Here is a 17,910-nt window from a genome sequence, read left to right on the forward strand (position 1 = left end):
CATTTATTGAATTCCTACTATGTATCAGGCACTTTACATATATTATTTCTAATCTTCAGAATTAACTCTCCAGAGTAGATTTTCAAAGCTCAGAGAGGTAAATTAAGTTGCCCCCAAATCATATAGCTAGTAAATGACTGCATTAGTCTTTAAACCCTAGTCCTTGCCTGCAGGACTTCCTTTTCTCCTTTTTCAGAATGCTTTAGCTACTTCCTTTTTACTCTCTTTGGGCAGAATGAATTACTTGCTTCATCCTGCTACTTCTCCTTATACATGCTTTTTAAGTTATATTTTTCAATTACATTACAATTTTTATTTATCTTTGCTAGACTGAGCTTTTTGAGGGTGGGGTAATGTCTTAATCACTGAATTCTGGAATGCTAGCGTTATAGTACTTATAAATGCTCAATACATATTTGAGTGGAATTTTTAGTACATAGTAAATGCTCAATACATATTTGAGTGGAATTTTTAAAATAATACTTGACAGTTGCATGATTCAAACATCTACTTGTCTTATTTTTCAGCTAGGTCTTTTGGAGTGAAAGTGCTACTAATAAGGAATGGGTCATTTTAGTAACTTTTGTAAATGTCATGCCTTTATTTTTTATTCTCTTGTGTGTTTACCACCAAAAGTCCAGTTTCCTTCAGCTACCATATATTTGTAAATGTCATACCTTTAAAATACAAATGTTTATTGAATAAATTTTTTATACAAGTTAACCATACTTTCATTTTTTTTAAATCTTTTCAACAATCACGGACAGATCGTTTATCCTTATTTTACAAATTCAGACATTGAAGCAAAGAGTAACTTGCTTAAATCTGAGAGCTATTAAGAGAAAAATTACCTTTTTTCAAATTATGATAACATTGTTAAGTCAGAAGGCATTTTGTCATCATAACAAACTTGTAGTGAAACAGCTAATTGTAGGGAGCATAATGTAGAAACAGACTGATTTGGATTTAAAAATTAACTGAATTTGCAGAAATCTGGTTCATAGGAATTCTGGTTAATTAAAAAAACAAAGGGAGAAAGCACTCATCTCTATTTTTTTTTCTTTGTACAAACTAACAGGTATTATTCTTCTCTTTGTAGCTTATCCCATAGGTAAAGCAGGACAACATTTATATTGACCTTTTTATCTTAGAGATTCACCTTTAGAAAGTAGTGTTGTGTATTTATTACTTTGATAGAAATAGATGTTTAAAAAGTGATAATGAGAACTAGCTTAACATTTAAAGCTAGAAATTTTGTAATTTAACTCCGTTTAAGAAATACCGAATGTCACATCATTGAAGTGAAGTGACATGGCAAGGATTAAACAGTTATTTAACGATAGAGGCAGGACTGAAATTAACCTTTCTTAACCCTAGTTCTGTGCCTTTTTCTTTTATTCCACATAGCCTTTTAACTCAGGCAGGTCTGGGTTAGATGATAAATCTTAATGTTCTTAAGAATAGCCTGGTAAGTATTTGTCCTAGTGAGCCCAAGAATGTGTGAATGGAACTAATTTTTGTCTAGCAGATAAAAGATATTAGAAAACGCAAGATGTTATTGAATAATAATGTTTTCTATAATTTTAAGTTGCCGTTGCCTATGTAAAAGTTAGTGATTCATATTTATTACATATCCAGTTTTAGAAATCCTACCAAGTTTGGTGTGCTATTTATTGTTTCTTCCTCCTGGAAGACACTAGGATGGGGACTCCATATAGAGCAGATTAATATCTGGAGACCTCATCTCTGTCTATTACCAAAGTTCTCTTCTGTATCCATCACTTCCCAAAGTGGGTGATTCACAGGATTCCTAAATTGTTAGCTGTGTATGTGGATTATACGCTTCTTCACCTTACTAGAGGTAAATGGCTTCCTTTCTGTCTCAAATAGTTTATCTTTCTCTGAATTGTTCTAAATACTCTGACCCCTCGATCAAAAATTAGAGTCAGCATGTATATACTCATTCAGTTTTATGGGTAACTTGACTTTTTTTTTTTTTTTTTTTAATGACCTACACTGAAATGTATTCTTTTGCTTTACCTTTATTTTCTTCAACTACTTTGGCTCCCAGCATTGTGTTCTGAAGCTAATTTGGTTGTTAAGGGTTTAAAGAAGAATTTTTTACATAAAAATAGGCAGGATCCCTAATCCCCTGGATAAACATAGATCCGGGCTAGTGCTGGGGAAGGGATAATTGATCCCTGGGAGAAATGGCAGACTGGCTTTAGGCTGGCTCCTCTCTCAGTGTCAGCAGCAAATGTGGGGGTAGGTGCTCCCCTCTATTAGTAATAAGCATTAGGAGGCTGGGAATTCAAACTGGAATGAAGGTCAACCATCTCTGTGTGTGTCTATATAAAACATATATATGCTTAATTTTACAATATACATACACTTTATTATAGTTCTGTTTTGGACTTTACAGTTACTAAGCCACTTTAGTGTTAATACTGTCAGCAAAAAAGAAAAGAAGGAAGGAAAGACTGAAGGAAGGGAAGAGAAGGGAAAGAGGAAGGAAGGAAGGAGAAAAAGGGGAAAATGTTGCTATCTGCTATATACATTTAGAATTGTTTGTACATCATGCTGGTATCACTAGCACCTTTAGCAATGCTCCCAAACAAATTTTCTTCTCTCGATGTTACTTGGTATCCTAGTTTATCATTAGGTTCAATTCCTCTTCCTGAATGCTGTGTTATAGGTGGTAAGTTTATGTGTTATAGGTGGTGAGTTTATGTTTATAAAGTTATGTCAGATGTCTACTTATAGGTGTTTATGTTTTGTATATGTAGCCTTAAAGACATGTTACTTTTCAGTATTTGTGCTGGACCCCAAAATTCAGTATTTCTGAAATACCTGTGAAAAAATCCCATACTTTTTTGTGGTACAGAGCCAATTAATAAGTGCTGGTATGACTTGTACTTTATAAGAGTTTACCTTTTGGAAAGCTTATCAGTATATGTAGAGAATGAAGCTACTGTAATTTTTCAAAAGTCAGAATTGTCATCTTAAGGTTTTTTAAATTCCCATTTCATTATCTTGAATCATACATCCATGTCCTCTGGCAACACCAACTCTAAGGTCCAGATGACATGTTTTAAGTCTAAAGCAATTTTTGGATAAGTCTGGGGACTGTGTAAGCTATGACTTTGACTTTTTAATAATTATCAGAATATAAATTTATCTTTGTTCAGGTGTGATAGGCTAATTATGTATTTTTAATGACTAAGTCTTTTAGGAATCAAAATTAATCATAGAATGATCAGTGGCAGTAGAAACACATTTGAAGGAGGTCTCATTAGACTATTAAATCCCAATGACCTTAGATAAGTAGATTAATCCTTGAAAGAGAAAGAGATTTTTTCACCAAACTTCATGCAAGTGGAAAGAATCAAACTTTTACTTGGATCTAATTGCTTGTGTTCTTATAATATATATCTTGGAATATAATCTAGGAACATGTTATGTGCTTATTTTAGTAGGACTGGGAAAAATGAAAATAATTTTGAGGGATGTAGATTGCTAGATCAGTTAACATTATTAGCTTATTAACACATCCAATATCACCTTTCATTTGATATGCTATCTGAATTCTTGAATATAAATCAGTTTTCTAAATTTATTTCATAATCTTTGTATGGCTCTTAAACCTTACAGTAAAAAATTCATATCCAGGATTTCAATACTAAGGAAAGAGTGATATATTTCCTTTTTAAGAAACTTTACATTTAGTAGTTAACATTTAATACTTTTTAGTGTGCTGGGCATTGTTCTAAGAATGTTACATATATAATTTTATTTGCTTCTTGTAATAATCCCAGGAGGTATGGACCATTAACACCATTTTTGAAAATAAACAGACATAGATGATATCTTGCCCCTGTTTACAAAGCACGTAAGCCAGGACTTGAAAAATTATCAATCAATCCATTTAGCAAACATTTGAATAACTACAATGGATTTGGTGCTGTCAGAGATTCAAAGGTAAATAACATCATGACTGTTTTCAAGAAGCTTATATTCTAGTGAGTATGAATATACAAATCTTTGTATTGGTTATTGCTGAGTAACAAATTTAACGGCTTAAAACCTCCAAATTTAGTGGCTTAAAACGAGAGATTAATTTTCTCACAATTTTTAATGCTCAGGAATCTGGGAATGGTTTTGCTGGTTCTTACAGTGTAACAGTCAAGACTGGTGCTGAAGGGTCAGCTGACTTCCAGGCATGTTCATGTGACTGTCGGGATGAGGTGTGATTCCTCTCCACGTGGGCCTCTGTATGGGGCTGTTCACAACATAGCTTTCCCCTTATCCAGTGGTCAGAGAAAGAGACAGAAACTAAAACAAAAGCCACAGGGTCTCTTATAATCTTAATCTTGGAAGCGATATACCATCATTTCTGCTATACTTAGTCACATAGACCAACTCTGGTTCGTTGTCAAGGGAACTGTACCAGGGCGTGAATACCAGGTGAGGATTATTGGGGGCCTCCTAGAGCCTAGCTGTCACAGACTAAAGGTAGGTATGGGGAGAAGGGAATGAAGTTCTGAAAAAGAAGACTAGGGCTAACATAGTAGGTAAGGGGTTGAGGATCTTTAAGAGAAACAGGTGACTAGAAAAAACAAACCATCTTCATACACTGAAGAATTATACTAAAGAACATGTCTATCACTTTCAAGGGCTAATTTTGTTGGATATTTCTTGATCATAAAAGTTTTGTGTCAGTCTCTGTGGTCAACACTGATCATGAAAATGCCAATCATTATCCATAAGGATCTCATGGTCTAGAGATGCTGACTAACCTTCAGGTTAAGTAGACTTGTCGAGTTCAGAGAGAACGAGGTAGTGGGATTTAGAAGACAACAGAAGAGGTAGAGAGTAGAGAAAGAACCCGTTTATAGGATCTCGGAGAGGAGAGGTGAATTGCTTGTGGGATGGCCCCGGAATACTGCAGGACTTGTTAAGTTTAAAAGTATTACACTGCTCCTGAATATCTGTGTCTAGCTAAGATGTTTTCATCGATAATGTGAAACTAGATTTTCATTATAAAATTCTCCACCTCTCCCATTCCCTACCATGAATTACTTTAATCTGACATGGTTTCTAAATTTGCTACTTATCAGCGCTGGTCAAGGGTTCAGATCCAGGGCCTCAGTCTATATTGTGATATTAGGATCTTTGAGAACAGAGCCTAATGGAAAATACATTTTTAACTAGCTGTTAGGATGATTTTGTTATTGAGAGCTCAAGGATTGGGACTACCTGATTTTGAAAACAAGGTTTTTTTGTGATCAATTTGTAGCTATGTTAAGATATATAATAAATGTTAATATGAAGTATTTAGTTTAAAACTTATTAAAATTTTAATATAAATGACTTCTTTATTTCCAAAAGGATGTTATAATCCAGTTTTTTAAGTGACTCTCTTAACATTAGTATCATATTAGAATTTATCCTTTAAAAATGTTTTATTTATTTGAGCTATTAGCTATAGAGAATAATTGCTATTAAATAATAGTGTTTTAAAAATTCTACTTTTTCATATTAAATCAAAGTATAGGGGAGAATTAAACATTAACAGTATTTATGTAAATACTTATGTAATGAGCAGTTATTGGAATTTTCCCCCTAGTATAATTTGGGTTCTGCTAGATTTCTGTATGCAAATAGAGTCTCAATAACCACTAGGATTCTTGAATTTATAAGTCAAGAAACTGAGTTTTATCCTTAAATGCTAATATTTGGATTTTGTATTTTAGATGAGCCACATATTTCCAAGAGCTGGATGTTCTCATTCATAATACAATCTAATGCCAACAATTTTCATATTGATTTAAGGGGAAGCTGATTTAGAAACTAACAAGAAAAAAGCTTAGAGATTTTTACTGAGTTAAAAAAAACATTTATGTTTGCATATAAACTTGTTTCTTTAATCTTTTTTTTTTTTTAAATGGAGTCTTCTTCAGATCTTTAATATACTGTTTTGTAGGTTGAGGTTTAGGACCTAGAAAATCTTTGTTCTCTGAATATCATTTAATAGCTCTTAGAGTTGAGCCTTCTTTAAATTTGGTTTAGGCAACTGGATTCAAGATCCCTTCCACTTCTGAAATTATCCAGGTTTTTTGTTTGTTCGTTTTAATCCCAGTGTGGTATAACTGCTCTCTCAGGATTACTGTCAATAATATTTAAGATGTGATTGTTCTTGACAGTGCTTGTGCATTACTTGCTAAGTTTTCCTAGTTGTACTTTTATTTTCTCATCTGTCATTCATTCGGTCTCTTATTTAGATTTAATTTTAGTAATTGTATATTGAGAGTTTCATTATAAGTTATGCTCACTGATGTAAAAAGTTCATTTTTCAGTATTCAGTGTAAATATCCCTTGGAAATACTGTATCATGAGATTGTAAAGCTTATCATTTACTGAGATTTTTTTAGTCAGTGACTGAATCAAACAAATGTATTGTTGGCATAATTTAAGATGCTTGAGGGCATACAAGTAATAATAATTGAAACTTGTATATTATAATTTTATAATAGATTCAGATGTTGATTTCTAAACCCTATACTTTTATAATTAAATAATCAGTTATGAGGAAGAACAAATTGAATAGCATCTTTTAGGAAGATAGCAGTGTAGCTTAAATATAGAGCAGTTTTTGAACTGTTTTAAATAGCTTAACCTGATTTCTTTAAAGCAAATGATATTCAGATTGTTTTAAATTAAAAACCTGTTTTTCTAAGAATTTTACTGTTCAGTGATGAGTACTGTAATTTACAGATTGAAATTATATAATTAGCTAGTAAAAGGGTAATTTAGTTTAAGTGGGTAATAAACAGTATTGCCATAAGCTTTTGAGAGAGGCAATGTATTAAAGTAGCTCTTGAAGGTGTCACAATTAAATTTAAAAACTAGTGTTTTCAAGAAGCAGAAGCAGACAACTATTAAATATCTACAATAACTTTAACTTCTACGTTAAATGAGTTTTCATGTGTAAATACAGCAACCTATTTTTAAATCCGATGAAAATGTTAGAGTGATTAAAAATAAGGAAACATGTCTATTATGTTTACCTTCATTTTAACTTTCTTTGTTGCTTATTTCTTAGGCTCTGAGAACAGAGCCTAATGGAAAATACATTTTTAACTAGCTGTTAAAAATGTTGCTTATTTCTTTATGTATAGAGTTAAGTTTCCACCTAGTAGTATACTCCTCTCTGAAGAAAGTGCTTTAATGTGTCTTAAGCACGATTCTGTGAGCTTTATTCTTTCTGGAAAAAAGTCTTCATTTCACCTTCAGTTTTGAAAGGTATTTCTCTTGAATATGGATTTCTAGCTTTACACTTTTTTTCCTTTTCAGTCTTTTAAAAATGTGACTGTATTGTTTTCTGGTTTGATAGTGTCTGTTGAGAAGTTTGCTGTACTTTTTGCTTTTGTTCCTGTGTGTAAGATGTCTTTTTTTTCCCTCTGGCTACCTTCATTATTTCCCTTTATCTTTGGTTTTCAGTCATTTCGCTGTGATAGATCTAGTTGTGTGTGTATGGTTTATTTTTGAAATGTCTTCTTTTGAGAGGTCTTTATCTTGCTTGAGATTCTTTGAAAGTCTTAGATTTGTGGTTCGATATCTTTTGTTATTTTAGAAAATTTTCAGCCACTCTTTTCAAATATTTTTCTTTTCCATTGTCTCTTTTCCTTCTGGGACTCTAGTTATATGTATGTTAAACCATTTGGAATTGGTCCATAGCTCTTAGATGATTTCTTTTTTTCCTCTGTTATATTTCAGTTTGAATAATTTCTATTCAAGGTCTATAAATTCACTGATCCTTTGCTTAACTTTGTCAAGTCTATTAGCTCATTAAAAGAATTCTTCATCGCTGATACCACTTTTTTTGTGCTTGAGTCTTTTTTTTTAACTTCTAGCATTTTCATTTGACTTTTTCTTGTAGTTTCTATCTCTGCTGAAATTTTTCATCTGTTCATGTGAGTTGTTTACCTTTTTCATGAGAGCCTTTAACATGTTAATTATAGTTATTTTAAAGTCCCCATCTAGTTGTTCTAAAATCTGGATCATCTCTGGGTCTGGTTCTATTGATTATTTTATTTTTTAACAGTGAATTGTTTTTCCTGTTTTTGAGTGTGTTATAAATTTTTATCAAATGCAGTACTTTGTATATATAATAGTAAAGATTGAAGTATATAGATTTATGCCAGGAAATGGGTAGCTTTTGTTCAGCCAGTAGTGTGAAGAGTTGATTTAATCTACTCAGAAGTAAGCTGAGTTTGAGTTTTTGGTTATCATGGTTACCGTCAGTGTACCATAGGTTTCACATTCTCTAGAAATTGCTCTTGTTGCCTTGTGCTTAGGGTGGGGACTAGGTGCTGCAGGGTTATTCTCAGTGTCAGTGTACCGTTGTCAAGTTTTAGCCATCTCTGCATGCCTGTGCCACAGGAAGGTTGTTTGTCCACATACTTGCTTTCCCCCAGTAGCAGACTTTGCTTGTTACCTAGTGTTAGGCTCATGATAGGGGCAGGGTTTTTCTGCTGTTTTGGTCCAGTTTTAGTCTTTGGCATGCTCTGTGTATTAGGGTCTCTGGGGTGGGGCTGTCAGTATTTTTGCCTTTCTGAATCATAGTAGCCACACTCTTCTTTGTATCTGATAACTCTGCCTGCTTCTTGGTACCTCTCTTGACCAGAGTTTTGCAGTTTCATGTTTCTAATGCATATAATTCCACAATTCGACCATTATGTCTTAGAGCAGTTGTTTCTCATTCTTAACTGCATGAGAGTCAATTGGGGAACTTTAAAAAATTCTTTCTCAATTAAATCAGAATTTTTGGGGATGGTATTTCTTCTAGGCTCTCTCAAGTGACTCCAACATATAGCGAAGTCTGGGAACCATTGGCTTAGAATGCTCTGCTCCCCACTCTTCACTCTCATTCCATTTCGAACATATTTATCATTTGATTAATCCTGTTTATTTTTTATAATTCAGTTGTAGCAGTGTATTCTCTTGTGATCGTCCTTGACATTCTTCCCCCTTGTTCAGGACTATGTACCCTATGGCAGGGGTCCCCAGCCCCCGGGCTGTGGGCTGGTACCAGTTCGTGGCCTGTTAGGAACTGGCCTGCACAGCAGGAGATGAGCGGCAGGTGAGCTAGCGAAGCTTCATATGTATTTGCAGCCGCTCCCCAGTGCTAGCATCACCGCGTCAGCTTCACCTTAGATCATCAGGCATTTGGTTCTCATAGGAGCACTGGTCCCTGGTGCCAAAAAGATTGGGGACTGCTGTCCAATGGTATCAGCTGCATGCTATGTATTGAAGAACCTGAGGTATTAGAAACTTGGAATAGGTGGGGTATGGTCGGAAAGAAAATAGCACTGAGATATCATTAATTAATGTTGTATCTAACCTCAATGTATCATTAATTAAACACTGTATCAGCTCTTGATAATATATGAAAATACCATAATAGTAATTTTCAAAGGGGTGTGGGACAACCCAACTCCCTGGGACACATGTCAAATCATCTAGACCAGAAATCAGCAACTTTTTCTGTAAAGGGCTAGTACTCAACATACTCAATATTGTAACTGCAGTGAATACTTTCGGCTTTGCAGGCCACTTGGTCTCTGTCACAACTACCCAACTCTGCCATTGTAGCATGAAAATAGCTATAGACAATATGAATGAACATGTCTATGTGCCCATAAAACATTATGAACAGTTAAATTTAAATTTTGTGTAATTTTTGTGTTTCAAAAAATTGTTCTTTTAAAAATATGTTCTTTTAAATAAAAGAAATATATGTTCATTTAAATAAATGTTCTTTTAAAATATAAAAACCATTTTAGTTCACAGACTATACAGAAACTGGTGGTGGGCCAGACATGGCTCATGGTCCGTATCTGAGGCTGACCCCTGATCTGGAGAATTTTTCAGATATAAATGCATCATCTTCCTGAGAGTCTAATAAACAAGTCCCTGTGTGAGACATAGCCCCAAACTGAAAAATCACTGCTGTTAGAAACTAAGGAGAGCAAGTTCCACCCCTTAGATTTGTAGAATGACAAAAAGTTGAGATATTGAGAACCTAATTTGATCACAGATTATTTACACGTATAATGTTAACCATTTCTATAGAGATGGTAGGAAATTATGAACAGCCCCCAAATAAAATTTTACTGGTATGGTATTTTCAGCTTGAGGCTTAGAGTATATTGATTACATAGTAAGTTTTCAAGTGTCTACTTGCTAATTATATTAAACGTTTACATACTCTATAGAGGATTAAAAATACATATTTAGTGTTTGTCTAATGAGATAGGTTTCCTTATTTTTATGACTTTTGGATTTTTTAAATAAATACCTTTAGCCTAGAGTAGTGATTTCTGTTTCTATTGCATGTCATGATCATTCAGTAAAAGTTGATAAAAATATAGTAATTTGGTTCCAGAGAGTTTTAGTTGCTCTGTAGGTAATTCTCATGAGCACCGTGGCTTGAGAACCATTGGCTTTGATCAATTATGGAATAATAAACTATTTTTTAAAGGCAGTATATTTGTAGTAAAAAATTTTAAAATATATCAGGCAGATTGTTAAAAAATAAGCACAGTAAAGAATATATAAAATGTCATTCACTTCCTGTCTTTAAAAGTGTTTTGTTAAGCCATTGTTAAATCTTTGATTTATACATTTTATATACATATACAATTTTTTAAACAAATAGGATCAGACAGTATGCACCATTCTTTGACTTGTTTTTACTCAGTTAATACATTCTAGACATTTAGAGCAATTCATTTCTCATAAATAATTTTCCCAAGGATTAAAAACAAAAGCACAGAATATAATTTTTGAGTGACTTGGCAACCAGGGGTAATGAGAGATACAGATTCAGAGCAGATCTATATCTAGTGTTGTTTGTAGACTGGAACAAATAACAACTCTCCTGACACTTATCCCCCTAAAAAGTAAACAATGCAAAAATCCAGGTGAAACTAGATTAAGATGAAGATTATGGACAACTTTTAATAGGGAAAAATAACCAAAGACGTGCCCAGGAAGAAGGGATATTTCTTCCATTGAATTAAAGTGATTGTATGGATGAAATGCTTCAGTTTCTGTTTTGTACATTGTATTTTTAAAATTTGTATTTGGTTTAGCATTAGTGTGGTCTCCCTCTGGCTTCTTCCTTTCCTTGTTGTTTAGTTGCTATGAGCTTGGATTGGGTGGAGTGGGGACGAAAAGTAAAAACTGGGCCTCTGGGTGTTCATGTTAGCTGTAGGACCTAGACAGTTTAAGAAAAGATGGTGATATTCCAATCCTGTTCTCTTAATACTTGTTCTTCCTCTAGGGCTCTTGGGTGTTTGTTTTTGCTCTACTCCTAGGATCCTGCAATTCTCTTCACCTGAACTTACCCAGTAGATTTCCTATGTTTTCCAATAGTGAGTAGAACCTTAGACATTTATCTGGAGTAGATCAAGGTCTTTAGAGGCCCCGTTCATTGACAGGGTTGTGTTAATCAGGTAATTCAAAATAATAGTAATAACATGAAACCTAAATTAGTTGTAGATATTTTCAGTGGAATTTAATTTTTTCCATGATAAATAGTATGTGTGTGTTTTTTTTTTTTTTTTTTTAAAGAAAAGTAAATTTGAGTTTAGGTAGTGTGTGCTCAGTCTGCTTAAGGGATAATTCTGGACTGGTCATTAAAGGACCATTTAAAATTCCATTTTAGTTGTATAATTCTTTGATACGTTGGGGTTTTATAAAACATTAAACTTAAAATTTACTTTTCCTAATTCTTAGGTAAATTTATTGTTGAGGTCCATAGCTATGTAGTTGGCAATGAACATTACTTATAATTTCAAATAATCCCTTATTCATAGTGTTAAATATAGTAAAGAAATTTTTCATTCTACTTGTATAACCAGGACAGCAAAAAAAAAAAAAATGTTTTTGGGAGGTAGATCTGATAAGCTATCAGAAGTGGTCTTAGGACACAAGGCAAATTGTTGCCTTATCTTGTTAGGATTAGGTGTTGCAGAGCCTTTCCTTGTGTTAGAGCTCCCTTGATGAAAATGCTCTCCCCCACATTATTACTCCCTGATACTCTAAATTAGGTTCATTTGGAAAATTACATCTTTTATAATACAAATATTTACTGAGCAAGTTAAGCCTTTTTGTCTTTAATGTATGTATTATAAGTCGAAGCCATTTGTTTGGGAGCCATAGCATGAAAACTATTTCCCAGAAAACTGGAAGAGAAAAACGTTTTAAAAGGCAAACTTTGTCTATTTTTCCTTAATGACCAACATCTGTCTCTTAGGTCATTGGGAAGCATGCATGGTACTTTTAACATACATTGGGAAATATGCGAGATATGAAATGAAATGAATTTGAATGATCTGAGTTCATCCTAAGGGTCAATTCTCAAGAATTTGGTATCCCCTTTCCTTTTTCTTTTAATTTAACTTTTTAATTTGAGATGACTGTAGATTCACATGCGGTTGCAAGAAATAATACAGACATAGCCCATGGACTCTCTATCCACTTTACCTAGTGAGAACACTTTGGAAAAAACCACAGTATATCAAAACTAGGATATTGACATTGATACAATCCACCAACCTGATTCAGATTTTAGCAATACTGCTTGTATGCTTGTACTAATTTGTGTGTGAATTTAGTTCTTTACAGTTTTATCACTTGTATATGTGTCCACCATCACAGTCAAAGAACAGTTTCATTGCTGCAAAGATCCCCAGTGTTACCCTTTTATAACCACACCTTCCTTCCTTTCTCAAGAGAATTTTTATTCGTTTTGTTTTTAAATGCCTCGTCATTTATGATCTCAAAACAATTCTTTTAAATTTCTGTCCATACATTCACATTGTTGTGTAACAGATTTCTTCTTCATCTTGCAACACTGAAACTCTAACCATTAACTCATTTCCCGTTTAGAAAAAAAAAGTGCAGCTGGCTGCCAGCGTTAATTTAATTTTACACAAATACGCTCTTTGAGGCTGAATGAAGCAAATCTGAATGATTTTCAATGTGAAAATAAAATATAAAAACTTCTTGGAGTTATTTCTAAGTAGAACTTGTCTCTAATCCTAATATAACAAATGTATATGATGATCAGTATTTAATAATTTTTTTTCATGTAAATTTCAAAGCATGGCACAACACAAATCGGAACATCAAGGATTTGACATTTTCAGCAATCGAGAATTACTGTATTTTGTAAATGGAAATACCACTACTAAAAACAGAATGCTATAAATAGAATGATGTCATTTGTTTCCAAAGACTATTGATATACTAGAGTGATACAAAAAATAATAATAAAAGTGAGATATTCCTTGGTAGACTTTGGGGATAAGGTTAGGACCTTAATCCATGAGTTATTTTGGGGTAAATGCTGCAGCCGCAAGTGCCTCTGGCGAGTATTCTCGGGGTAAAAGGGAAATGGGTCAAACAACAACTCCCCATCTCCCTCTTCCCAGGCTGATGGCAGCCACCATTCCGTTTTCTGTTTCTGTGAATTTGACTTCTTTAGGGACTTCATATATGTGAAATCAAGCAGTGACTGACATCTTACTTAGCATAAAGTCATCAAGGTTCATGTAGCATGTGACAGAATTTCCTTTTTAAATCTCAGTAATATTACATTTTATGTATATACTGCATTTTTTTTTTCATTCATTCATCTGTCAATGGACACTTAAATTGCTTCCACCTCTTGACTATTGTGAATGATACTGCTGTGAACATGGATGTGCAAATATCTCTTCATAATCCTGCTATCAGTTCTTTTGGATCTATACCTGGAAGTAGAATTGCTGGATCATATGGTAGTTGTATTTTTAATTTTTTGAAGAAACTCCACACTGTTTTCCATAACAGCTATACCATTTTACATTACCATCAATAGTGTATAACTATACACTAACGATATTTGAATAAGTTTTAATTCATCTACTTGTAATTCATCTGTCTTATTTTATGACCATTGTTGACTTTTCTTTTACACCTAATAGTGATTACTAGCACAAATAGCAGATGAGATATTTTGCATTATAGAATGTTTGCATAGCAAAGATGCTTCTCAAGATGACATCTAAACATTTTAGAGTCAGCTCTTTTAGTTATAAATAACAGAAAGCTTACCTGAACTAGTTTAAATAAAGAGAATAATTTTATTACAAGGAAATTGAGTTTGAATCTAAAGATAGTAATGTGGCAGGCCTTAAAAATCATTGAAATGGGACTTAGTTGTCTCTTTGATGGATCTGTTTTTCTTTCATTGTCTGTCATGGCTTTCATCGTGTGATTATGAAATGACTGTTGACAAATCCTGAATCCTTCAGCTTCAGCCACCCAAAGACTGAGGTACTCAGTTGGTCCCAATCCAGAATTCCCAGGGGAAGGGAATGGCTGGTGTGTCTGGGATCAATTGCCTGCCCTCATCTACCTAACTGCAAGCATGATTAGGAAGATAGAGTTAATGCAAGGACCTAACACTCTCCTTGGGGGCAATATGGATCGACTGGGAGGCAGCAGTTTGCCAGAAAGAAAGGGAATGAATACTAGAGAGACAGAATGAAAGGTGTACTCATCAACTCTCTATAAATTAGTAGTAATTGAGGCTGTATTGAAGAATAATGGAGCTTGAAAAGTTTCCAGTAAAGACTATTAAAATGACCTGAGGCAAAGAATTCTTAATAAAATAAAAAATACTTCTGATGGTTTAGTAGTGGATATAAAGTTGAGAATCAAGAGGGGAACTGCCTGAAATTCTTAAAATCATGAAAGATAAAATTACTAATTTCTGGAATGGTTTGAAGTAAGGGGTAGATTTTTAAATATCTTAACACTGCTATTTGTGTGGAAAATAGAAAATTGTGTATTAAACAGCAATAAATTATGTAATTTCAGAGGAGTTTTAAAAATATATTAAGGTTATTTTAGACAAATTGATTTATTGTAGCTATATGATGGAGACATTTAGAGGAGATTAGAGTGTAGCCTTAACCTTCTGACATCATGGAAGGAATTATTTTTCTATCAAGCATTAGTGATGATGTTAATCATTGAAATTTATTTAGTACTACTATGTGACAGGAAGCGTGCTAGGCATTTTTATATCTATTACCTCATTTAACCTTCCCCAAATCATGGGTGCCCACAATTTGTTAAATTGAATTTTCTAAGATGTTTTTCAACAGGATTATTAACACTTTGCTTTTCCTTTCAGAGATGTGGTACTGGATCTTTCTCTGGGCTCTCTTCTCCTCTCTATTTGTCCATGGTGCTGCAGGAGTGTTGATGTTTGTGATGCTACAGAGGCATAGGCAGGGGAGAGTAATCTCTGTCATTGCAGTCAGCATCGGATTTCTGGCTTCTGTAACTGGAGCAATGATTACTAGTAAGTTGATTTTGTTTTGTTTAAGGACAGAATTTTATATACTATTACGGTTATTATAAATGTAACATGAGTGTAATCTTTTATGTAGAATATTATTTTTAGCACCAATGGCACTTTACCTAGAAGGCAACGATTAGACTATTTATGAAATAGTTTTGGTACTTCTACTATGAAGACTCACCATGAAAAGTTTTGTGGGGAATACAAAAACTCGCAAAAATTGGCAAAGGGTAAAGTAATTCATGGGAAAATTTATCTTATAGTGGATGTAGTTTCTGCTTTAATGGAGCTCACCAACTCATAAGGGAGAAAGGCACACAAATATGGTGGTGATAATTGTCATGAAAAAAGTGAAAATATGTCATCTGCCTGTGACTGTGAGGTAAAATTGCACTTCTTAGACACATACAAATTATGATATAAATCTCCCCTGGCTTACTAGAAATTAGCCCCTTTAGAGGATGCTTTAGCTATTTGCAGGTTTTATGCTGTGTTGCCTCATGTGCATTTCATACAAGTCCTCAGGTTCATTCCTTCTGGCCTTCTCTTAACACTGTCAACAAGCCCCAACTTCAGCCTTGAGTTCAAAGAGTTCTGGTTTCTGCTTTGCCAGTTGAGCCAGAATTTAGATGCATCTTGTTTAGACTGGAGGTGGCCACAGCTGCTTCCTTAATGTGGTCCCGCCAGAAACTGGCTGCTGCTTTATGCTGCTGTTGATTCTGTCACTGCCACTGAATAACAGGCTTATATTACTATTTGCTTCTGGCCTGCTTCCAAATGTCTGGGGTGGCTCACTGCTACCATTGGATCTGTTTTGAAACTCTCCAAGAAGGACTTTTTCCTTTCTAGTTCTTAGCCCCGAAGTAAGAGGAAGTCCTTTTCTTCTAAGGCCTCTCCTTTTGTGTCCCACGATCATCTTTTCCCAGAGTGATTGGCATACCTTACCTTGAGAGGAAAGCTCTTCCCATGTCTCTGGTTATGTCTTGTGGCACTGATAAGACAATCATAAAACAGTTGTGGGAAGTAGTGAGTAGTCTGTTTTCTCACCCTTTATTTACTGTTTGGGTTTTCCATGTTATGTTAGGTTTTTGTTGTTGGCTTTTGTTGTTCCATTCAACCTATAACTTTATCTTATGGTACCTCATCCATTTTGTCATGGATAAGGTTTAAAACAAGTTTTAAACTTGTTTCAGGTTTAGCTGAAGCTTAGGATGTGCATAGTGAAGTGGTAGGATATTCTGTTGGAAAGATAGAATGGAGGCAAATCATAGAGAATCTTGGAAGGCCAGCTGGAAAGTTTGGACTTTTATTCTGCAGTCTGTGGAAAACAAACATATTTTTGAATGGGGTTGGCAAGGGGCAAAGCAATTCACTTGGAAAATGTATTTTATAGCTGATTATAGAATATATGTGAAGAACCAAGAGAAAACTCTGAAAGAGCAGGGACCTTGTCTGTCTTCATCATTGCTGTATCCCCAACAATAAAACACTGCCTAGAATATAATAGATACTCAATAAATATTGGTCGATGGATGGATGTAGTAAGGGAGGAACAGTGGAGGATAGGAAGGAAGAAAGGGTAAGGAAGAAAGGAGAAAAAAGGAAAGGAAGAGGAATTAAGAAGTATTAACTAAATCGAATTTGAATTGTAGATATATACAACAATATGGATAATTTCAGACATAAATATTGAGCACAAAATTATAGAATATTTACAGTATCGATATATATAAAATTCATTTATTTAAAAAATCAAATAATATATATTCTTACTAATATCAGCAGCTGAAGAAAAGCAAAATAATGATAAAAACAGAATTCAGGGAGGGAATGGGATGCAATTGAGGAAGGCCTGTGGGAACTTCAAAGGAAATAGTAATATTCTGTTCTTCCTCTGGATGATGAGTACCACTTGGGAATTTGTTATTTCATAATATATGTATATTTTTATAAATACTCTTTCATATCTGCTCACTAATATGAGTGTTTTAAAAATCATTTAATAGGCACACACAATTATTTTCTTTCAGATCTTTAAGAGTTCCACTGGGAGAGTGTTTTCTGATTGCTGCCTCTGGGTTGGGAGATGATAGAATGCAGTGGGAACTTTTATAGATCTACTTTTTTTGGAGGGAAGTTGTGACTAACAAATTGGTTCCTAACTGATTATCCCCTGGAAAGAAAATGGCAATTGGTTTTAAATGTCTCCCTTGATTGTGGAAACTCTGGAGTTCATAGTGGTCTTTCTTCTTTTAAATTTCTTTTTCTCCCCTCATCATTATAGGCTACATTCGAAGGTCTTGTCTTCTGTTCCTTGAAAGATTATAAAGAAAAGTGGATTATTCGGTAGGGTTTTTTTTTTTTTTTTTTGGTCTTTCTTTTTTCCTTCCAGTCTTTTTCCTCAACAGTAGGGCCCATCCAAAGTCAAATCCACTTTATCCCTGCCAGAACACCTATATACTAAATAAAGGAGTCGGCTTATTTGG

The 17,910-nt window shown here is 34.0% G+C and overlaps 1 protein-coding gene across 1 annotated transcript in view; it reads left to right on the top strand.

Annotated features, from left to right (window-relative positions):
• The window catches only part of TMEM170B (transmembrane protein 170B), a 33,576-nt gene that overhangs the window by 3,423 nt on the left and 12,243 nt on the right, over positions 1–17,910 (top strand). The window contains exon 2 of the mRNA XM_011373242.2: positions 15,254–15,424. Coding sequence (XP_011371544.1) covers positions 15,254–15,424 — 171 coding nt within the window. The remainder of the gene's footprint in view (positions 1–15,253; positions 15,425–17,910) is intronic.

Source organism: Pteropus vampyrus, unplaced genomic scaffold, assembly GCF_000151845.1.
Source record: "Pteropus vampyrus isolate Shadow unplaced genomic scaffold, Pvam_2.0 Scaffold221, whole genome shotgun sequence".
NCBI lineage: Eukaryota > Metazoa > Chordata > Mammalia > Chiroptera > Pteropodidae > Pteropus > Pteropus vampyrus.